Source organism: Anopheles nili, chromosome 2 (assembly GCF_943737925.1).
Source record: "Anopheles nili chromosome 2, idAnoNiliSN_F5_01, whole genome shotgun sequence".
Taxonomy (NCBI): Eukaryota; Metazoa; Arthropoda; class Insecta; order Diptera; family Culicidae; genus Anopheles; species Anopheles nili.
Window position 1 is genome coordinate 19654782 of NC_071291.1, and position 24035 is coordinate 19678816.

Genomic DNA, 24035 nt, shown 5'->3' on the forward strand with positions numbered 1-24035 from the left:
AACGCCGCCGAACGCTTTCCTATCGGACGTGTGGAGTTCGCGATCCGAATGAAAAGAATGCAAAAGTTCTTTTCGGCAGTGGTGGGACGGCGTTTAAACCATTCCTGTCTTTGAAACTGATGCTGGTGGTAGTGTTTTTGAGAAAACTTCACACTCTGATATAATTAGATAATATGTTCTATGTTAAAAACACTGTACATGTTCCTTAGGATACTCTTACCTCTGTAACTGGTGTATGACGCTTGTAGAAAAAAAATAAATTGTGATAATGTATCTCTTTTTACATCAATGTTGCCGTCAAATTATTTTTTGTATTAATTGGGGCAGTTACGGTATTTATCGATTTTTTACGATATTTTCTTTTGGTTTATCTGGTTTGCGTGGAAATTTCTTGATGATGTAGTCGTTGTTCAACATGCTATAAATTATTAGTATGCTATAAAAATCAACCGTGTGCCATTCTGACGTGGAAAACCAAAGGCTGAAAAACATCGAATGTTAAATAAATCGCCGAAATAAAGGGATGAACTGGAACTGGAGAAAATAAAACTCAATTTGCGGTATCTATGCATTTTTGAATCATTGCACATTGGCAGCAACTTTTCCTACATCACGAACATCGTCTTTCAACGTGTATCCTTTCGAATGCTTCGAATGTTTTTGTTGTTTATGCAGGTTGTGAAGGCGAACAAAATATGCTGATAATCGAAACGAGAGCTGTTCATACTCTGTATGTTTGCCTCGAAATCTGTCTCTGCATCTTCCTCGTAAGCAGATTTTTTTATGATCCGCGGATGATGCAGTCGCGGATGATGGTTCGTATGTCGGATGGGGATGGAATGTGGCGCCTCGATTTGGTTCGCCTGTTTTATCAGCAGTTTTGGATAAAAAGATTTCCTCGTATTTCATCGTCGTTGTGCGTTCCACAAGACGAAAAACATATGGTATCAACGATAAGCGATGAATTCCATGAAAAAAATTTGCCAATGTATCAACAATGTTTAGTAGCTATTGAGAGTATTAATATGCTGTCTCAAATATTGGTATGGAGCGTATATCGTAGTGCACTGGTTGAGCGAATTGGTAAACCTAAGCATGTTTTATCACCTCTCTCACGAAGGGCTATGCTCGTATTACACGGTTATATTGATCATATTTCGACCGAATAGCTATAAAGCGGGCTCAATTCATTAGTGCCTGTAACTGGATATCTTCAACGTATTCTACGGGAAGACTACATTATTCATGCATCATTAGTGCTATTTCTAGAGCAAAACTGCACTTAAAAATATGCTGTTCGTATTCCATAATATTGATGTAGCTTGACATATCATATCAACTGATACATATTTATTCCGGCAAATTTTATCCGTGCATTATATCACCATCAATACATTATCACAATACTTGCTTTTATACACCACTTTTGACGATTTCGGTTTCTAAAACGAAAGGCATGGCATTAATCACAAAAAATAGTCTTTATTCGTCACATGTACAAACGCATAAACACTGTGATACAATTTTTTGCGCTTTGGGGCTCGTAGAGCCTAACTTAGTTTTTAGTTTACGTTTGTGATCCGGGGAATCAAACCCATACATGTTGAACACGTACAATTCCCCAGAACTGAAGGATTAGCTCAAAAATGTTCAAGGGTGTGCGTTTTTTTTTCATTCCCGTGGGGCTTTTCCGGTTTTGTCTGAGTTGTTTCAAATCTCAACCCCTCCATTTTTTCATGCTCGCGTCGGGTAACTTCCGTGGCGGTTCAGCTCTGTCGGACGCATCCTACGCAAACTGATAACGGAAGCAATTTCAGCTCACGGCCGTAAATTCGCCCGACTCGTCTGCCACATTTTCGCATCGCGCTTTGTTGGGGTGCTGTCATCAGTCTTGGACATATTTTATGAGCTCCAAACCAATAATGCTAATGATGCCGATGCCTGTCGAGGTTACGGATGAGGAAGCGGCCGTAATCAGTGCCACCGGTGACAAAGGACCTGACAGGGTTTAGAAAAAAGGGACGAATTCCAGCGAATTAGGCAGTGTGGTTCGTGCTCCCGTGCGGGATGTGTGAGGATATTAGGTAGGCGTATATGTTTGTTTGTCTGGCTGATGCGGCGGCATTTTTGCATGCGTGAATATTGATATTGTTTTGCACTCAAATGTTTTTTGTTGCCGTTTTGAATGCATATTGGAAATTTGAAGAGAGTGTTCAGTAGCGTCCTTTGTTTATGTTGCACTATTTGGTTGCGTGGTATTTTGCAATCAGCATAATTTTGTTATGAAAATCTGATCATATTATTAAACAATAATTCAATAAAATTTTGTGTGTGCAAGTACAAGTATTGTAAATAATGTTATTTAATGATTGATTCAATGTTTTAAACATAAAGTGATGGTTCAATACAACATAAGCATGAGAATTCAACATATTTTCTGTAGCATAAAACGCCTCAAGGTATGCAAGGAGTAAACAAACTGTAATGGCCGATCGTTGCTAGTTTAAAACAGTGCATTACAAATTACATAAACATCTAGATTGTCTGTCTGTGGCAGAGTCTGTATGAAAGTAGGTTAATCGATTATTTAAAGACTTAAAACAATAATATGCTGCAAATATTTTGTGCATACAAAGCCAAACATTTTGTGCATAATTGCTTTAGTTTTGATGCAGTGCAAAGGTAAAAAATTATATTTCCAAGTATTAAGCCAACCAGTTTGACCGCAGAATAAAATGCGGTTGCACATCACGATGCTTCGCAACCACACAAAGGTATACCATAATAGCTCGCCCATGTACCAACCGTGCATCCTGCTGGCGGCACTGGTCGTGGTGACCTTGCCCATCGCCGCCATCTCGGTCCGCTCCGTCGTCCCCACCGGGGCCGTCTCGAAGGTGTACAACGCCCGAAAGCCGGTCCCATCCAGACGATCGTTCGATGCCATCGTAATGCGAAAGAACCGCCCGTCCGAACGAACCGTTAGCTCACGCCAGTTCCCGCAGTACATGGCGTACTTGCGATCGCGCGTGACAAAATTAGAAAACTCCACGTAATCGCTGGCAGTGTCCTCGTCGCAGCTGAAAGAGAAAGCCAACGGAACGGGAAGGGAAACGACAGGTTGAACGACTCGAAAAGGCGCGCAAAAGGGGACGCACGCCGTACGCTGGCGGGCTTCTTTCTTTTCGGACCACTTACGGCGACAGAATGAGGTGACAATGAGTAGAAAACACTACTTACGGTCGAATCCCTTCGATGTCGAAGTACGTGAAGCGCACGTGGACGAACTCATTTGGATCGCCGTGGAAGAAATAGTTACAGATGATGTTTCTTTTCGCAGCAGTGAGCGTAGGAAAAACAAATACACGTTATTGGATATGCTCGAAACATGATTTGTGACATTGCATAAACCAGACAAACGTTATGAAAAATAAGATAGAAATTTCCCAATGTAGCTCGCCAAACTCATTTTACGCTTTTGTTTGAATCCACTCAACTGCGCACTTGAACTAGTAAGCAGGATTGCGCACCCGGCTGAGCGCTGTATCCTGTATAATATGAGACAGCCCAAAATGTACCATGACGGGCATAAGGAGGGAATTCGGAAACATTGACAGCTGCCATCGATTCGCACAAACAACACGCTTGAATGACAGCGTATTTACTTCGCTTACTCATTTAGCGATCGTTTTCAAAAATAGACGGAACCTAGCGAGGGAAAAACACATTCCGTGCCACGGACCGGGCAGCCTGCTAACCTGGGATATGCTCCGGGGAAATTCGGTGACTGGATCCATCCCTGGCCGGTGGTGGCGTTCCGGAAGTAGTGGAAAGTGCACTCCGACTGAGACGGTTGGTATCCGGTGGGAATGCCAAAATCTGAACGCATCATCCCGGCATGGACGGTGTGAGAGAAATGAGACAGAGAGAGAGAGAGAGAGAGAAAAAAAGGAAGATGAACACAGCTACAGATCGAGCATTAATGGCGAATTTCCGTCGGACCATTAATCATGGCCGTCTTGCAACGACGGTTGGGTACGCACTGGTGAGAAAGAAGAAATCCCCCGTAAAGCCCTTGTTCTCGGTGTTGTTGTAACTGCTGCGAAGCTCCAGCAGCAACCGCGACCCATCGGAGAGGATCGGTTTGGGCAGCGTGTCACCGCAAAGCGTCTCCACGAGCTCCTCACGGTCGTTAACAATGTAGTAGACCTGCGGAATATAGATTGACATCGATCTTCTGTAGCCGGGTGTGGAATTTAGCATACGAACATAAAGCAAACGCAATCCCGCACGACGCTCCGGGAAGGGGAAAATTAAATTGATCCAATTTGTCGCAGGTCGATTATGGTGCTTTTTCTCTTTATATTTTTGGATCGGCATACATTTTTCGCCAGACAATCAATCGACACATCGAGACCGGGATTGGCGATGGTGGATAAAAAAAGAAAACAAAAGTAAACTAACTACTGCAGTACGCTTTTCCGGCGACATGAGTAATGCTGATTGCTACATGCCACATCGGTTGAAATTGTTTTTGGGAACGACACTTTTCCCATGTCAATTTATTTCGTTCACTGCGGAGTTCGTTTGTAACAGATGAAACATCGACGGAGGAGATTAAAATTAAAACAATCTGTCTGTTATGTTGCGGAGAGAAAAAAAGTGTAACGTATCGTTTACTTTGCAGGGATGCGTTTGAAGGTATGAGTTTTGGGAAATGTAAAATTTTAATGAATGCTAAAAATTGAGTTTTGAAGGTGATGTTTCAATAACTTCGGTGAGATTTGAGGTTTTTATATGTTTGGATGTTCATGATATTTATAACTTATAAAAACGATCCCGCAGAACAATGAATGTGATAACATCAATATGCTCAGTAAATTTTTTTTATGAAATTCACAAAATCAGAAATATGTTATTATTATTTTTAAACATATACATTCAAGATTCTTAAAGATGAATAAAAATACATCCATTAGGTATGCTCAATTAATTTTTTATCATGATTCGTCTGGTTTGATATTGCTGCGTTAATCTGAATTTTAAATAAATGGGCGCTTTAGATGATTGCTGTATCGCATCATCATCAGCTGGAATTGCCCAACGTTCTATCTCTTCGTTATGTTGAAATCACTAGCGTAAACCACTCGAGCTAATGCCCAGTATTCGTATACGTGACGCTGGCTACATTTAACTCAGCTCAAACGTGACAGCAGTACAACTTCGCTAAAGCAAGCACTCGAACGAAAATGGATGTATCTAATAGGCGGCCTCGCACCAGTGCCGTGTCTGTTTCTGCGAACGTTAATGAATTATACGGCAAACTTTCACACGAAACCGCGGACGGTACGCAAGCCTGCCCGTAACAATAGAGGTTAAGACTTTCCCGCGCTTTCGACAGCAGCGGGCTCGTTGCAAAGCGATCCGAGGAGTTTATGTTCACCACCACCGACAGGCTCGTGGAAGGTGCTAGAAAGCGCCAAGTTTATCACCAAACCCACCAGGGGAACCCATTTACGCTTTCGCTTTCGTTTGCCGGGTGGTGTGGCAGGGCTTTTGGAATGAAATGAAATTGGCCGGGTGAAGCAAAAACACGTACACACACACACATATACCCTCGATGTGCCTTTGAAAATAGGGGTGTTTGAAAAGCGGGCGCTTCATCCCGAGCCGCCCACGAAAGCGGATGTGAGTGAAAATTAATTACCATTAGGATATCCGTGTCACCACATTCGGTTGGGCCGAGCTGGGACGGCAGGCGGAACTCGGAAAAGATGATCTGTGGAGAAAAACGAGCGTGGGATTAGATAAAACCCGGAGGTCGGGTGCTTGCGGCTTACCTGAACACGTTCCGCACCATCGCCGACAAACTCGAACAGCTGGCACAAGTTCGATGGAAACAGACCGGAATGCTTCGAATGGGCCGGTGCGATGCTCCCGTTTCGGATGTGCTTCGACTCGAACACCACTCGATTACAACCGCCGGTTCCTAGCGGATAGAGAATATCCAAGCAATTAATATACCACCACCGTAGACTACCACCGGAAATGTGGGTCCCCGGAAATCCACCCCCACGCGGGTGTGTCTCGATTGAACTAACCCCTCACCAATACACGGTTTGTGAAGCGGCAAGCAAGTTTCAAAACTAGCGCAAATTAATTCCCATAGAGCGATGTGACTGACATACACCAGGCACCAGGCGCCTCCATGGCTGTGAAAAGCACCGCTGGCATCGCAACCGCAACGGTTTAGGCGTGCCGGCGCTTGGAGCGAAAGTTTTTGAGAGCAAAATGTACGTGTATTTCCGACGCACAAGGACACGCCTGTACGCCAAGGACCAGTCTGTGGGCCAATTTTTGTGTATCGAACCGAGCACGGAATGGGCAGGAATGTGTGTTATTGTGCCCGCTCTCGAAGCCCGCCACAAGGTAACCTACATTGTGCTAGAAATTACCATCGGATTAGAGCACGTTCTGGTGATAAGACGATGTTGCGAAGGGCGAAGGACGCCAGGCGATGCCGATGGGAATTAAAACGAAACGGATTAATTCCGAACGGAGCGCGCGATGGTGCTGGTGGAAGAAACGGATACTTAAAAATAACAGAGGATGTTCTCTTGTTTCTTCTCGCGGTGTTCTGGTTTTGCGCCGCACGCTAATCGACCGATCGTTGTTATCGTCCCACCCTCCCGCGCTGATGCTGATGATGACGAATGGCAAAAGAAATAAACAAAAGCACTATTTTTAGCGGTCATGAACAGCGATAATGGTGCGACCTTTCTGCGGACTCTTTTCCTGCCGTCTGCGAGCGCTCCTCGGGCCCGGTGTTCGATCGCTTTTGCGTCACGGTCCATCCGCGTCGTCCGTGAACCATAAATAGAAAAACGTTTCACTTTTTTTCCCTTTTCCACCCGTTCCGTATTCCCAACGACCCGTCGAAGGGTGTCATAATGTAGCAATTTCCAAGCGACTACGACGTACGCGATCGCCGATAAAGGAGCGAAACTCAGCGAAACGTTTTTAGCTGGTACTTTGAACTTCACGTTAGATCATGGCCAATCGATCGATCAAAACAAAAGAGCTGACCGCGTGTCGCTACGACTCCTAGAGCCACGTGCGATATTTTTAAACGTACATTCGATCTTTCCCCTTCGGATCTAGTTCGGTTCCATTGTGGAGTGGTACGTTCTACTACCTGCCTCCTAACACCGGGTGTTGCTGCGATCGCGTCCTACCTTACTCGTGGTTTGGTACGATGACGTTTGCGCCACCGCTTGAGAAACACACAAGCAACCATAAACGCACCCAGCACAGCATAGCGTACTCGGGTTCGCGTTCGGGTTCCGCTGTCATGGCGTGCTACGGGGTTCGGGTATTTTATTTTTTTTTGCAAAGGAACCGCAGCGATCGCTCGCCGGTGCTCGGTGCTGGCAGCGATCATTGTCTGGGTATGGCAGCCATTGGTGTGAGCGAGAGACTACCTGTCCGCTAGGGGTAGCGATCGGAAATGGGCACAAAGAGCGCCACGGTCTTGGCGCGTGAGCGCGAGCGAGAAAAACGATGGGACACCAGGCGCCTCCATCCCTGGTTTCGGGCGAAGCACCTAGCAGGGCGCTGGTTATTAAACCCTCACCAGTATCAGCCTAATCAGTCTTGAGTTATCTCGCACCTCGAACAGTTGGCTTCTCGAACAGCAGCCGCTACTGAGCATCCAATCTGTAAGCTAAATCCCAGCCACACATTTGCTTGTTGCCTTCTTTTTTTGTTGTGGCGTTCCCGCGTTCCACACCACGGGCTCTGGAGGATTTCACACGGCGCATTCACGCCAACCGTTACGAGTGATGGAAGGATCGTGATAAGGGTACCAAGAACAGGGTGGGGTGCTCGTACAGGTGGTGATAAATAATTCAGCCAGTGATTCGGTTACGGAGTGGCCAGAATGCACAAACAACGTGAAGCATACGCGAGGGATAGAAAACGAACCGAGTGGTGACGAGTGACGCTGGCTGGAAAAAGGCCACCCCTGTCCTCAGTGATTGTGGAGTGATTTTATTTTTGTTCTCTCTTTTTTTCCTCCCCTCTACGAGGTGATGTTTTTGTGGGAGCTTTCGTGTTTAATCCCATGCTCGTCAGCCCGCACGATGGCAGGGTTTGTGTTGACATATGATGGAATGGAGCAGCCAAAAAAAAAGACATTTCCAAAAACACCAAAACACCGAAAAGGGAACCCTTTTGGCAGGGATATAGTCACCTGCTCCGGTCGTTTCAAAAAACCGTGCAAATATCGTGGTCGCAAGCTGATAAGGCTTGCATAGAGACAAGTTTTGGTTCTGCAGCTGCTTCGTTCCATCTGAAAGCTTGTGTTGCTTGCAAGTGCACTTATTCTGCAGCCTTCTAGCTGTGCTTTCTCTTCTTCGTTTGATAGTTTTCCCAGCACTGGCTGCGAAAAGAATGAACGAGAATGAAACGAACCGCTTATCAATGCACGGCGCACTGATGCACACCCGGTCGAGGTGTTTGGTCGAGCGCGAAAGTCGTCTGGCGGTTGCAATGGGAGCCATTTGGCTAGTGCTAAAAATAATTAGTCCCAGCAGCCGGCTTGTAGAGGGAAACCAGAGAATGAGAGAGAGAGAGAGGGCATAAGAGGCGCGACTTGCAACCAATTCTGCGCCACGCTCTTGCGTAAAGCGCCATTTGGCAGATTTTCTCCCGGGCCAACCGGGACCATCCGGTTTATCTTGCGATCTTGTCTTTCCCGCTGCCCAGGGAAAGCGCGCAAGATCGTGCCCCTTGTGTGAGTTTTGCATGCGTTTGACTTGCGACTACGGAGAGATTCGCGAGAGACTACAACCGGCCAACCGGTGGAAACGGTCTTGCTGGGCCTAGCGGTACGATTTATGGCACCACATACACACACACGCATATGGTGGCAGAAACACTCGTGCTCGGGACTGGGACCGGTTGCAAGTGTTTATACTGCCGGTGTCGGTGGTTTTATGTCTGGCTCGCTCAGCTCAGGCTTCCGTACTTTACTCACACCCAACCGAACCGGTCGCCTCAAGTGACACTTGAAATTCAGCAGCTCGCACTCAAAGGAAGCATAAAAATAATTCCCTCACATCTCGGACGCGGTCGTTTTGGGGGTGGTCCTCGTGAGTCCGCTCGTTTCCCATCATCGATTCGATTTTGGCTTTTTCTTTTGCTCCCACCACCCTCTACTCCCATAATCGCACCCGCTCGATTCTCGCGGGACAAAAAGGTGGGCAAGGTAAGCTACGTAACGCCGCGTAACGGTCGCCTCTACCGAGCGAGCGACCTGGTGGAGTGGCCGTGCGGGAAAAATATGTTTATTTTTGCCCGCTGCTCGTTATTTCCCCCTCACCGGAGTACCGGTGTGCACGGGTGGGGGTGGATGTTGGAAACAAAGGAGCGAAGAAAAAGAAAAAATAGCTAAGGCAAGCAAGGCAGCATACAAACTCAATATTCCCGCTCGTGCTACCCTTGAGCCGTGGCCGTGCTTTGCGTGGGTGAGTTTTAAACGAGGCAGGAAAGGAACTTGCGTCGCATGCTACTTTGCTTTGCCCTTGCCAGGAGGCCAGCTCGAGAGGGGTAAAAGGAAGAAGAAGAAAAAAGAAAGCTCGTTCGAAAATGTAATAACGGTTCCCGTCTGATTTTCGCCCTCTCATTCCCTTCGGTGTGCTTGCGGTACCGCAAAGGGTAACCCTGGCATTCGAGAGCCATCGCTCTCCGTCGGGATGGTTGAGGGAGGTGAAATAAAGTCGAACGAAAAGTGCACCGAGGGCAGTTTCAGGCGAGATCCGGGCTGCGATTCACACAAAAAAAAACCCAGAGAGGAAGCACCACCGAGATGCCCAGAATGCGCCGAGTTCTGCAAGTGATTCATCATTGCCCAACAGCATTCCACTGTACCCAAGCCCTGGCCCAAGCCATCGTAGTCGCAGAGTGGTCAAACGCACGTCACGGCACGGTAGCATACTTTTTAAAAATAGTTTTCGTCCACCACCCCTTTTTGGCTGCTGCTTCTCCCGGGGGGTGGTTGGTAATTGCCCGAAGGGAAGACATACCACTGCTGCACATGGGCCGGATTGTGCAATGCGAAAAATGCTGCTTCAAAAACCCTCGGTCGGGCGCGTCGAAAAGGATGGCCCGTTGCAGTTCGCGGATGTGGCGTGCCCTTTTCGACATGTACGATCGAGTTCGCAGGCCCATCGAAAGGTGGGGATCATGCGTGCGCCCTCTCAGGGGTGCATTCCTTAGCGCAATGGGTTGCGATCCTTTTGCACCCGGCGGGAACCCGAGACGTAGATCGCACGTGAAGGATGGGGCGCCTCCATCGGTGCCAGCAAACAGGAAGCTGCATTGTTGACGCGAAGAGAAGGGAAACATTTTACCCGAAAACAAAAAGCGCCAATTTACGGAAACAGCTTTTGTCAGCGGAAATCAGTGGAAGTAGCGAACAAACAAAAAAAGAAGAAATAAACTCACACGGACAAACGGACGCACAACAACGTACGCGGGAGGCTAACATATGTGGGAAAGTTTCGCCATACCGGAGGAAAAAGCGTGCTGCCCATCGTTTACGATGATGCCGGCTTGTGCGGCATTGTAGCTGGCTCGTTTCAAAAACTCCGGCCAGCGATTCAAGTGGCTCACGATGGAGAAAATGGAGGTCCAGCAAGGGACTGTTCCCCGGGTTCTACCCCAATCGCATAATTATCACACTCCATCGCGGGGACTACTGTAACGGGGTTGTAACGAGGGGCTTACACGACGGCCAACATTCGGTTGTAAATATGCGGCATTAAAAAGCTACAATTACAATGCCACCGCTCTGTGGCCAAGCCTCTTACCCTTTCCGGCTCGGGTCTTCGAGTGGTGTAATTTATTTCATCGAATTTACATGGGTACACCCCTCGGGATGTTTGTTTTTCGTTCATATTGCCCGAAATAAAGGCCCAGACAGAAAGTTGACCCAGATAAACCGTCGTTTGCCTGGTGGCCGAGTGCTTTATGAAGGTTGCGAAGTTTCCATAGGAGAGAGAGAAAGAGAGAGCTACGAAGTCCCGATCGAAGCCACCGCACTCATAACAATAGATCATATTTAAATTGGCAAATTACCGGGCAGTAACTGCGGATCGATTTGGGCTCCATCGTGTTTACTCGGCTGCATTTTAAAATGGGCTTTTTGTGTTGGCATCATTTCACCCGCAGACAACAGACGCCAACAAAACCAAACTCAACCGAAGATGTTCAAGTCGCACCTGGAAATGATCGGCAGCTACGAGCCCATCAGCAAGAAGGCTCGCTTCTTCAACACCTACCTCAAGTCGCTCAAGGGTAAGTGGGCCACAGGATTTATGACATTCGCGCTGACAGTATCGTAGTAACGTTTTCATCAATTTTTTCATCACGCCCGCTGCAGGATCCCAGGACATTATGGCCAAGGAGAAGCGCAGCTACAGCTCGTCGTACGAGTCGAGCAGCATCTACAGTGACTCGAAATTCGCCTGCGAAAGAGTCAAGTCGCCCGGCTACCACTACAACCCGGTCAGCAAGGACACCTATGGCGTTACGCCGAGAAAGATCAACGCACGCGACTTTACCGTGAGTATTGCCGTGGGTTGGTGGGTCGTTATCACTCGAGGTCACTTTGTCTTGGTGGACTGACGCATGACACGAAGGTGGCTGAAGTTTCCCCAAAAATAGTCGGGCTCCTGGGTGCGTCCATTCCTGGGGGGAGGGGGAACGAGGGCGACAACGAGGACGGTTGGTGACAGGGAGAGACCGTTCTTAGGAATGCGTTCAAGGTGATAAAAATAAGTTCACCACGATCGAGTGAGATTTTATTTTTATCAGCAAACAAACACCCGTCCAATTAGGCCGACCACACCGCGGCCAGCTTGAGCCGGTCGGTAAAGATTTGCGATATATCTTTTTTTTTCCTGAAAATCTCTCCACATGGTGGACGGGAGACCGGCCTACCAGAGTGTGGGGGTGTTGTGCTCATTCGAGATGTCATTCAAAATTGTGAAAAATGAGCCGTCGAGCCAAAACCAGTCGGCCTGCGTTGGGGGATCGTTTCATTAAACGGTTAATAAACGGTACACCAACAGCATGAATTAATCTCGGTTTTCTTTTTGTTCTTTCATGCCCTTCCTGTTCATCGCACACGGCACGGTTCGGATGGAGCAGCGCTAAACATCGTGTAGCAGTAATATCTTTTTGTCTTAATGTGTCCCTAAGTTCTTGAACCACTATCTCACGAGAAGCAGAAGCAAACACAACCACCTCCCGTACCGATATGAAATTCGTCCTCGAATGAAACACCACACATGCGAGATTCGAGAAGACACACGCAACCAACCGACACAACACAAGGCGCTAGATGATGCTTAGTGAACATGACGGGTTTTCCGCGTGCGGTTTCCACGCCGTAGGAAAGCGATCGGCGAAGTTCCGCGCGCAGGACGGACATGACGCAAAACGTGACCGAGTTCCGGGTCACACTCGGACGATAACGACACCACGTCGGTCGGGGTTTTCTATTTACGTTCCTCGAGGCAGGAGAAGATCGAGACAGCAATTACGTACACACACACGCATACGGACGAACGGCAACACACAGTTCAAACGACTCACGCGAAATCCAATGAAAGCAAAAATTGCAGGCTCGGTTTAAGGCGACCCCCGCTAAATTGACGACTAACGACATTGCACGGACTAACTATTGCGAAAACCGCTGGCATCGACCACCAAGCCAGCGGGTCACTGCTCTAGCCGCAGCTCGATCCTCACGATCCTCGATCGGGTAGCATAACAACAGGCGCTGAGAAACGAAATGGAGACACCGGGCTGACCAGCCGAGATGGCACGTGCTCGGGAACGTGAGATCCTGCCAGGACGAAGGTGAGGACTCGTCGCGAGTCCACCGACGGAACGAGCTTTCGAACGCAGCCGGATCCGACAGGGCTTGGGCCGGCGAAACTACGGAATCATACGACCAGCGACAGGATGCCGGGAACCATCGGGAAAACACCGGCAGGCAGACATCGGAAACACGCCCACACGTACACGTTGACACCCATACACCCACACACGCTAGACACACAGCAGACACGTTATTATTTTGCTTTTCGTTTACCATTATGTGTAAAATATTTTTCGTTTTATTCGTAATATCAAGGCTGTAAGTTATGAGAGCGAAATGAACAAAAAAAAACTAATAAAATCGTCGAAACCAACATCTGTGGGTTTTGTTGTTTTTTTTTCTTCTTTTCTTCATGAGCTTAATCCCGAGCTTTCACTGAGCTTCCAGCCGGCACACTTATCGGTTGCCTGACTTCCCATGAATGATAAAAGGTTCGTTTAAAGCCACACTTGGGAGCCTCTTTAAATCCCGCGCTATGACGCCCGGATGCATCTTGAAGCCTCCATTCGCTCTGCAAAAGATGTCGGACGACGAATTCGTGGCGTCATTAATGAAATGCTCCACTTATGAAAGGGCACTGAGGTGGAATTATGACGATTCCAGCTTCGTGAGCGCCTTCTCGTCCTTGGCATGTTTTCTGACCGGATCGCGCTCTGACTGTTTGCGTTTCTCCCGTTCACATCTGCTCTGAGCCCGGTAATGTAACATACAAACATATACACACACGCTGGAAGAGCAATTATTTTGCAGTACGTGTTAATGGTTGCTCGTTTGAAAGCAGCAAGTGAAGTAGCCGGCAGCGCCATTTGGGAACGCGACACCCTCGAATGGTTTTCTTGGTGGCTTGGTTTAGTTTTATTTACCTAACCCAGAGTCGCACAACATGCGGTGGCATACCCAGAGGCGGCAAAACGACAAATTCGAATCGGCTTCAGGTAATAACATTCGCGTCGTTCCGCACACTCTCTCACGCTTCACTCGGCGAAAGAACTTTAAAAAGTAAGCTACACGGACGAGGAGCACTTTGTCGTATCAAATATTCATAATGTCAATGTTTGCCGGCAGGAAAGAAATGATGGAAAAGAACTCTGACAAGTCGTGGTGGATTTTTCCTTCTCTTCAAGGAGCTGCACCTTGGGTAATCGATCGTACGTCGAATGGGATCCAAGGAAGGATTCCTTCATCGGTTGCTACACGGCATGAGCATCCTATTGATGGACAGCACAATACATCCAGCGGATAGGGAACCTGTTGAGGAGTTGTTGTATGCAGTAAAGTTATTGAAAAAGTGGGTTTCGAGAGCAAGGAAGCGATTTTTATTGACAACTTTCATCACTAGTCAGATTGGGGTATTTGATTTTAACGATCAGCAGCAGACACAATTTGCAAAGCTTCTTCAATTCACGAAATGCGTGTATTAATTAATTTGTTCCAGTAGCGTATCAAAACTTTTTATCAATTAAAAATCATCGTGGTTAAAAGCACGAAACCCACATTCCCCATAACGACCGGTTTCAAACGTGCCGCTTAAACTGTCGGTTAATTTTGCCCTCTCATCTAGAGCAGCGCTCGAACCGGTTAACGATCTGACACTTTCCAGCGATGCAGGCGACCTAAGGACACGATCGTCCATCGTCCGGTGCCAGAACGTTGGCCCGAATGCGGATGAACACGAAACGATTACGGCAATAAGGGCGCCACCGGCAGGATATTGCTTCGGTTGCGGCCGTGCCATGGAAATTGCCAAGGCGTGCAAGCGCTTTTCCGGCAAGTGGCGTACCGGAAGCGGATATTTGATAGCACCCGTTGTGGCAACGTTTAGCTCCGAAGGCGAGCGTTTTCTAGAATTGCATTGCTAACGGCATTACGATTGGCGGTAATAGGGTTTCGCAGCCTTACCGTTCCCTGGTGTCGTTCGGATGGTGCGAAGGAGCCGCATGAAGCGATAGATGTGCAAAAATGCATAATTTAAAATACACGGCAGCTAATGCTGAACTCGATGAATATCATACCAATAAACGGCTTGTATGTTGTTTTCAAGAAATGAGCCCAGCAGCATACTACGGAATGCGATGTAAGGGCTGCAATTTGACACGCTATTTTCAGAGAATTGTTCGATATACAGAATGCGTAGGTTAAAAGCATCATGGGTAAAACCTTTCATAGATCATCAAACCATTAGCACTGGTCTTCATTTGGAAATGTAACATTCTGACAAACTTACAGTTTATGCAATAAAATTGATAAGATTCGTTCCAGTAAAACAATATACAAAAATAGCTCAAGCAATAATACAAGCTTTAGGCAAAATTCTATCAAATTTTATGCCAACGAAACATGGGGACGAGTTTCGAAGAATGCAAAACTTCAGTAAATGTTCAAACTAACTGGTAGTATTGAGATTTTTTACGGTTATTGCAACGAATCTAATGGATATCAAACATACTGAAGTCAACATACAAGATTACATTGTACAGATAAGAATGGCTGCAGATACATTTGGTTGAGCAAGCGTAACTGCCATGCATCATTACTTCCACCAATGGAAAAAGGTGCCTAAAATACTCACCTGTTGACAAATATCTATCGACACATATCGAGAAAAAACGCTGATGCAATTAAATCATTCAATGAACGAGGGAAACAGCTCAGCAATTAAATTATTGCAAATTGGTAGCGAGTAACACGAAACTCCACAGAAGGTGTGACGAAGCAATGAAGAGATACATTTCACTCGATTGCATTACCGATGCAATGAGGAATTGGACATTTACAGAAAAAGCGGTAAAAACTGCAATCGAAACAGCTAGTGAAGCATTATATGTCTGTTCGAGTAAAAGGTTCTTCATTTGCTATGCCAGAGAAATTTAATTTTCCACCTGTATTTGTATTGGAATGTACACTGAAAGGCTTTACATAAATGTGGCTGGGTAACGTGGATTTATTAGCATTTAAATAAGTATATTCCGTTTCACACAGGGCAAACATAATAAAAATGCACATCCTGGGGTACTTTGGTCCAAAATAATGCATCGAAACCCATCCATGTTGAAATTCAGTTTGAATATTGAATTGCAGTTTGAGTTCAAATTCACCTCGAAATGTATTGTTTTTTTTTTTGATAAAACTTCTGGGCTTACAACACAACCAATTGAGCAACGAGCATATGGAATGTTGTTTTAATAGGAAAATACTGTCCAAAAAATACTTTCTCCAACAAATAAAGGCGAGTTAACAAATCAATGGAATCGCTCAACAAAACCGCAAGCCATTCAGCGCGTTTATAAGTTACCGAGTGACCGTCCATGATGGTTCAGTTTCGCGATAAAATGGTTGAAAAACGGCAAAGCTGCGACGCGAAAGAAGTCACCGGACAGCTGCCGATACACGCGAGATTGATACGTTGCCCAGCGTTCGCCAATGAAACCGTAATTACTTTCCATTTCAGTTGGTTCCGACGCACGCTTTCCACCGTCTTTTCCCAGCGGGATTATCGGATGCCTCGAGGGAGCGCCTGGTGCCACCAGAAACGAGTCTCGTAAGGGCACGAAAGGGCCAAAAAGACGAGCGCACTCACACGTCACGTCCCAGCGGTCGTGCCCGGGGCTCGAAACGAGCTTAATCGAACTTCGTGACAAACGACCGGACGCGCCCGGTGCCGGCCAAAGGAAGCGTGTCCTTGCGGGCCAGCTGATTCTCATTGTGTGCCAGCCGTGGGATAGCCCGAGGCAGGTCATTCCGATAAATGATGCCAAAGTGGCGAGGAATAGAAAGAAAAATAATATGACCCATCGTTCGCGTGCCACTGGTAAATCGATTATTTGCCAATCGCTCGTTCGCTCCCGCCAGTGGGGTGAGTTGGGTGCTGGGCATTCAGTTTGCTTTTCGAGCTTGCCGATCAAAACCATGCGCTGGGAGTCGCCTCGCCGGTGGTCATGATTAGATTCCATCGACGGAATCAATTCGGAATCGCTTCGAATGATAACCGGCCCGCAAATGGTGCTCCTTGCCATCCGGGGATCGTTGGATCATTTGGGAAGAAAATGCGAGTGGAAGCAAGAGTGTGGGCGGAAGGTTAATGTTGTTTTTCCCGGCTTGGACAACATTGATAGCACGGTCTCGGGGCCTTGTACTGAAGTCGTTTCTAATTATCGCAGCAGAAACTGACGTTTGGCATGCAGAATGAAAGGACTGCCCATTCGATGCAAGCGGAACTGTTTGATGTTGAGTCTTTTCCAGTACTGCTGCTGTGAACTTACCAGCACAGCCACACAATGCACCGTAAATCAATAGGTGCCCGAGAGAGGTCTTCGAAAAGGGAATCCCTGGGTGGTGCTTTGTGGTTCCTATCGGTTGACTAATTCCAACAAGACACCGCTACAGCACCAATTAATCCGTCGAGACATCGGCAACTAAGCTGTTGGCAGCTGGTGGATGATGTGTAGTCATAGATTTGCTGACTTCAAGCCATGTTTTGGCTTGGCATGTCTGCATTTGGCGTTTGAAATTCGCCATTGTGCTAGTGGTTGTTAGGCCACCCGATGAGATTTATACAATTCGTCGGAAAGCGCCTTGGGGAATATAGCCAACGTCTGGGGCTTATAGAGTGGTTTGTGGAATAGATGACGTAGATTAATCTCGTTTCCCTTTGCTAAGTAGCTTATGGTGCGTCTGGTGGGTTTAGTGCTCAAAATTAATTCCTATTAGATAGGCGTTAGGTTGCATTCAGCCTTTCAATGTTCGGTTACTCGTTTTTTTGCTTTTCTAGTGAGTATGGGGGAAAGTCTCTAACGTAACTTAATATTTTTCTCAATTTTTTGCATTCTTCTTCCGCATTGAATTCTTCAGTTACTCCACCACGAGACAAGTCTTTTGCGACACCTGTTCGAAGGTGAAGCACAATGCAGTGGCTCCGGTGCAAAACTTTCCTATGACAACTCACCCGGAAGCGGAAACGGCGAAAACTTGCCGACGATATCCCAACGGTGGGAGGCAAACTTTCCCGACTATTCCCATTTCCGGCCGGTTGAAGCTTTTCCCTCGGTTAGTTTGCGCTGGGTGTTGAATGTCAACAAATTGTAACATCCTTTCGGGAGGGAGCAAAGAGCAGGATGCTGGGTGCGCTGATTGTAAAACCATACCCGAGTGAGATAATTAAGTGCGATAAAATAAATGAAATGCTAGATCTAGACGCGCTTACATATGCTTTTCTCGCACACATGCTCGGTCGGGTAAGATAAATCGCCGCGGTGGAAAAGAGACAGAAACAAGAAAAAATCAACGCTTGCTTGGAGCAAGCTAGGAAATAGTGCTGGCAGGAAAATCGTAGGATGCGAAAGCGAATGTGAATGTTCCATCAAAGCAACCCAAACACGTTCGTATGACGATCAAATGGAACAACCGTTGTTTTGTTGGGCGTTGTTGCATGCTGTCGCCAGTCTCTTTTTTTGTACGAATGAAAAAGCGCACAATTCCGTGTAATTTAATAAACGAGCATTAAAAATGCCATTTCATTTCTATGGTATGATGGAATTTCAAGAGATAAAAAATGCTTCCTTAGCGGTTGGCGGTTCCAGCCCAGAAACCAGGCTCCTTACATCTCAGCCGCTAATTATTTGATTGCGTTTCAGTATTTGCGGAGTGGCGGTTTGTACGGTTCAAGTTAAATGGGACGGACGGATGGTACGTGCTACGAATGTATTTCAGCGAAACTTATAATTGCCAACCGTTTATGGAAATACACAGCCATCCCCTGAAACCCTTCCGGCTCCGTGGGTATTGTGGCGCGATCGCGAGTGGCTCATATCGCTTGGGGGCGTCGAATAACGGGAAATTTCTGCCACAAAACCGTACGACACCCTAGAGTGGTGGTGTTCACGAAAAGACATTAAAATCGAGCCCGAGATTTGCAGCGAAAACTTTCGCCAATTTATGACCCGTGCCGGCCCGGTTAAACGTGGTGGGGCTATAAATGCAAGCGAACGAGCGAGGTCGTTTTCTTAACCAAAATCCACCCTTTTCGATGTGCGGGGGCGAGCATGTCCTGTGAGCGTACGTTCCACCCCCATCGCAGCCGCGACGAGCATTAATCCCCAACGGACACGAGGAAAGCACGAACGATGCGCGGCACGACTTACCTTTTGACTGCGCGTACCTCTCACGACCGATTGAGCCGGAAAAGTCGGTGGAAGCTTTTCCCACGGTACCACCGAATCCACCGATAGCGAGGGCGTTGCTGCTGGAGGGATTTCCACCACCAGTAGCGCCGCTAGTCGAGCTCGTCTGGAGGGGTAGCAGCAGCATCAAGTGAAGCATAAAATTCGTCACCTTTACTAATTGATGAGCGTGCTCCATTATCACCGTGCCGTTTCGCTGCTGCTGGTGCGCGCTGTTTACTTGACTTTGGTGCACTGAAACGCAGTCACTGAACGTTGCAGTCAGTAAGCCATGTGGATTCACGAACCATTTGCTGTGGGTACTCGTTCTTTGTAGTATGGAGCTCACCAGCAAACAGCTATGGTGGGATTGTTCGCAACTAAAACTGTTTTTCAAGTATCCTGTTGGAAAAACAAACGGTTTCGTGATTGATCGCGAGTGCTTTGTTGTTTTACAATCAATCATAACGCTACAACCTTTTTTAATTGAAAAAATTTGTTTGTTCAACTATAACGTAGAGTGCACTTTTTAATTACAATTATATTAATTTCGTGTTATTTTTTATCAATATTCCACATAATATTGTACGTCCGCTCTCCTAGTGCAGCCAGAGCAAATTGATAAACTAATTAATGTACGCAATTAATTCGTCGATCATTGCATGGCGTTAGAAATAACTGGTTTGATTAGATTTATCCATATCGCTCCACAAGGACATTGTAGCCACTTACACACTCTCACACTTCCCACGAACCGCACCACATCATGATACGATAGCTCATTAATCATCAAACTTGCCACACGTGCGTACAGTTAATTAAACGTATTCGTAACCGCATCAATAGCAGCACGGCCACCGCTCATACCCACTGATATGCTTTTAATTTTCACCTCATTCTATGCAAATCAAGCCGGTCGGTTTGACGGTTTTCCCATCCCATGCTGGGCACGTTTGTAACACATTCGCACTGTACCTACTCGTTGCGGCGTTTCAATAGCCCAACGAACTTCGATTAGCCACCCAATGCGAGCTCGGTGACCGATTGCACTAATTTACATCTCATAAACAAGTGATACCCGCTCGATTCCGTCCTGTTTCCGGTGGTGTACCTCGCAGTAGCAGCAGCAGTAAGTGACGAGTGCGATGAAACGCCAGCGAAAAGAGCAGCAACTCCCGAGAGAACGCCTCCCAAAAGCCACCGTTTCGCGCCGACACCACGACAACAACTGTGAAGCTGCGCCACAGATAGGGCAGACAAGGGCGCCAGCATCCAAACGTGGCGCTTGCAATGGCGAAGCTTCGTCCTTCGTTCGTGTGGCGTTCGGGTGACGTTCCGATACACCGTGAAACCGGCCTCCCGAGCGCAGGATAAAAGCCTCCGAACTTTGGAGGATGCTAGCCCGCGGCACGTTTCGGCTGGTGATGTGGGAGTTTGGCTTTAATCTGTATCGGCTGAGACCACGCGGTTGCATCCGGGGTGCAATTTTTCACATTTCCCACGCGGTTGCGATCACTGCCGAGCATGGGTTCGTTCAAATCGGCCGGCGTGCAACGGTGAATATGCTACATTTCCCTAAGGGAATGATTGTGCTATTTTTCATAAGGGAAAAAAGGTTTTTTTTCATCCGGGTTTTTATGTTGGTTTCAAATTTCCGGCGGAGCAACCAATGCTCGGGCAACGGAAAGAATGATTCTATTTGCGGCACCATTCGAACGAGCAAATAATTGGGAGATTTCCCTTTTAAAAAGAACAAGAACAGAATGAAACACACAAAGCAAAGATCAAATACTCCACAACAAATCAATATTCATTTCGGCGGTGAAGCACCGGATAAGGAACGAAACGTGCCGTTTAATTGGGTTCCGATTAGCGAAATAGAAAACAAAATGCCACCGAAACGGCACTCGGTGGCTGTTGCCCAAACGAACAAGCTGAAACTGGCGCTAGAAACGGGGTGAAGGTAAAACAAATAAAAAAAACGAAAAATATCGAACCTACAGCGCGAAAAGGGTTGTTCTGCCGTGGGCGTATCGTTTTCATCCCCATCAGATGGTGGCGGTAGCGCAACTGCCTTCCGGGTTTTCGCGAGCGCCCACCGCCACATGTTCAAGCACCGAATTAGTAGCTAATGATGGCGGTTATTGTTCCACGGGCTTAAAGCTCTACGTGCTGCTTCCTGCTCGCAACGGCTGTTCGACGAGCCTGTGTTCGCGAAACGTTCGCTACAAGGTATCAAAAATGCAAAGGACGCTACGCACCGGCGCTCGGGCGTAATTATGTGAGCCTCTCAGGAGCGCTTCGAAAAAATGGCATGCCGCAAAAAAGAAGGAGAAAAAAAATGGAAACGAACACGCGGGGAAACGGCCGGTGGCAATGGGCGCGGGCACGGGAACACGAGCGAACGATTCAATTTTCCGCGCATTTCAATTGCGCTCGCATGAGCAATAAAGTAAACTTTACAGCTCCCACTCAAGCGTGCGAGTTATTTTTAAGTTTAGGCTTCACTTTCGCGAGAGAAAAGCCCACTGGGTGGGGTGCTAAAAAGCCACCACCACACATATGTCCCGGTGGCTGGGTTAGCGTCGCCGACGACATCGTTGCTGCTTTCTCGCACCAGGGCTTTCCGTTTGTTATCCTTCGCGGGACTCCTTTTGTTTTGTTGGTACTTGTCGGTGGCATTCGGTGCTGTTTGCTTTCAATCTTACACGGTGAATTCGTTTCGTTTTACTGAGTGTTTGTGTGTGTGTTTTTTTTTCTCGCGTTTTTGCACGCTTTTTGCATGCCCCTTTTCGGCGGCTTTCCGACGCCGATGGCCCGAAAATGCCCCAATGAAGCATCGCTGAGGCACGCCTTGGCACCGGTGCCCATTTTGCACCATTTCCTCCCGATAGGAAATTACAGCTTCTTCCGGTGCTTCTCGGTGCGAGGCTTTCGACTCCGGGCGCTGCAGTCTCGCCACCGATCGCGCCGGAATGCCAAAGTATATTGAAAGCCATCCGCTTCCGGCCCCGACACCTCGGTGTTTCCAGCCTGCTCGGGCGAAAGAAGTAAATTTAAAAATCATCCATCCGTTGCGCCACACAAATCGCACTGCATCCTCCAGCCGGCTGGCCGGGATCAGCCAGGAAGCGTTGTGGCGTTTCGTGTAATTTGATGCACACACCGTTCACCCGCCCGATAAGGCACCGTTTTTTTTTGGTGGTGGATTAAGGATTGCGTTTTTTTTTGCGTCCAATATCGATTCGAAGCCAGCGCAAGGGACGAGCGGGATGTGATGGGGTGGTGGGCCCAGTTCCAAGGCTGTACGGCTCCCGGCGTCGCGTGAAATGAGTCGAAACGAATGCCAAACGACGGCTGGCGTCGAACAAACGGAACGCTTGGGTGCGGCCATGCGCGACCGCTACCGTTTCGGATGCTGGGACAATGGGTGGCGAGACAGGGAAGCTCGAAGCCACCCGGAAGTGATCGCTTTGTGTGCGTGTGTGTGCACGTTGGCGACAGAGGCATCTTCACAGCGAGGACCTTCGGTCGGTTGGATTTTCCCGGCGGCAGGATCTGCCAGGGCACGCTCTGTCAGCGAAATGGACACGCTGAGACAGGACGACGGCATCGTCTCGAGCTCGGCCGGAAGGTGCAAAAGCGTCTGCGAATCCTTTTTTGCTGCATAACGGTGCGTGTGTATGGCGCTCAAAAAGCGACCCATCCTGAACGTGCTCGAGCCCACCGAACCCACACATGTTTACCTTTCCCGAAGGGGCGGGTAAACGGAATGTGGACGGGTGGAGTTTTTCTTTTGTCGCAGCGTGCCCGCTTTCCACGGCGTGACCAGGAGAAAGGATACGCCGGTTGTTAACGCGCCGGCAGCACCTAACGGGCAGTGTGTTCTTGCTTCCGCAGAAAAGCATCATCAAAACCTGGCTGAACAGGGGCACGTGTTGCCGGAACGGAAATCACAATGAAGGTATCTCAACCCCTTCGGGCCAGGAGACGCCAGGGACTCGAATCCACCCCTCGGGGGGGTGTGGGTGAAAATCAAAATTGTACCTTTGTGTTGATTTAAAAAGAAAAACAACACCAACAAAACCGGGCAGCAAATATCTTCGTGACCGTGCTTTAGGACATTTTCCGGCCAGGTGACGTTGGGTAGGATCCATGTCCCAGCTGGCCGATAGCGTAAACGCATTTTCCACACGAGCCACAAGCAAGCTGACTTCAGATCGGTAAAATGATAATCCAAAGCCCACCGCAATACGATTGCCCCGGAATGGAGCCCACCTCATGGGCGCATACTAAATCGCATTAAAACCACCCGTCTTCAGCTGCACGCCGTACCATTCGATGGCTCAGGCATTGAGATTAAAGGATTTCCCTTGCAGACGAGCGTCGACGACGTTCGCCTTTATTTTTTCTTGCTACAGTCGGTTGCGGAAATTGTAAAATACCTTTTGCCAATTCGGGCATGCGTCCATAAATTATGTCTTCTCCTCTTCGACACACACACACACACACACACACACACACACACACGCAAGCCAGCGTACCGACGAAGAGAATCTATTTCCGTAGGTCCACATTCCACCCGAAACTCGGGCGCTTTTCCGACCGCCCAACTCGCTTTGTCTTGTGGGCTTTTGTAATGAGTTATGAGACAGCGCGTTGACACCGTCCGGAAGCTAAAGCTCTCCCCGTAAGCCTTTTAACTGTGTGCAGGTAAGGTTGAAAGGATCGACCGGTCGGGATGCTTCTGTGGGTGGGCATACCAATGCGCAGCTAGTTGGGAAAACCTTCCCTCCGCAGGTGTGCAGGGCAGAAGGATGGATTTGTTTGCGAACGAGATGCGAACGGGCGGACTGCTTAATGAGCTATGTATTTGAAGGCAGGTTGAACGTGTCGGAAAAAGCCACACACCGGTACAATCAGAGGAATGC

At 47.7% G+C, this 24035-nt stretch overlaps 2 protein-coding genes across 2 annotated transcripts; one reads left to right on the forward strand and one right to left on the reverse strand.

Annotated features, from left to right (window-relative positions):
* Nucleotides 1-1511: 1511 nt before the first annotated feature.
* Nucleotides 1512-19303, reverse strand: LOC128731428 (suppressor of lurcher protein 1). The gene is made up of 8 exons (XM_053824553.1): nucleotides 19087-19303; nucleotides 5841-5989; nucleotides 5708-5779; nucleotides 4044-4209; nucleotides 3759-3879; nucleotides 3241-3330; nucleotides 2806-3080; nucleotides 1512-1998 (listed from the first exon to the last, which is right to left on the reverse strand). Exons 1-8 carry the CDS (start codon nucleotides 19301-19303, stop codon nucleotides 1886-1888), a joined length of 1203 nt encoding a protein of 400 aa, XP_053680528.1. The 3' UTR covers nucleotides 1512-1885.
* Nucleotides 7633-13256, forward strand: LOC128721181 (uncharacterized). Its single transcript, XM_053814906.1, has 4 exons — nucleotides 7633-7718; nucleotides 11233-11358; nucleotides 11444-11625; nucleotides 12214-13256. Exons 2-4 carry the CDS (start codon nucleotides 11268-11270, stop codon nucleotides 12217-12219), a joined length of 279 nt encoding a protein of 92 aa, XP_053670881.1. The 5' UTR covers nucleotides 7633-7718; nucleotides 11233-11267; the 3' UTR covers nucleotides 12220-13256.
* Nucleotides 19304-24035: the final 4732 nt, after the last annotated feature.

Excerpts from the sequence above, each read along its gene's own strand:
- LOC128721181 (XM_053814906.1), top strand. The coding sequence starts at position 11,268 with ATGTTCAAGTCGCACCTGGAAATGATCGGCAGCTACGAGCCCATCAGC. Across the intron at positions 11,359-11,443 it reads CTACCTCAAGTCGCTCAAGG|GATCCCAGGACATTATGGCC; the intron begins GTAAGTGGGCCA and ends CGCCCGCTGCAG.
- LOC128731428 (XM_053824553.1), bottom strand. The coding sequence starts at position 19,303 with ATGGAGCACGCTCATCAATTAGTAAAGGTGACGAATTTTATGCTTCAC. Across the intron at positions 4,210-5,707 it reads GTGACACGGATATCCTAATG|GTCTACTACATTGTTAACGA; the intron begins GTAATTAATTTT and ends TATATTCCGCAG. Across the intron at positions 3,880-4,043 it reads GGATTTCTTCTTTCTCACCA|ATTTTGGCATTCCCACCGGA; the intron begins GTGCGTACCCAA and ends TGATGCGTTCAG.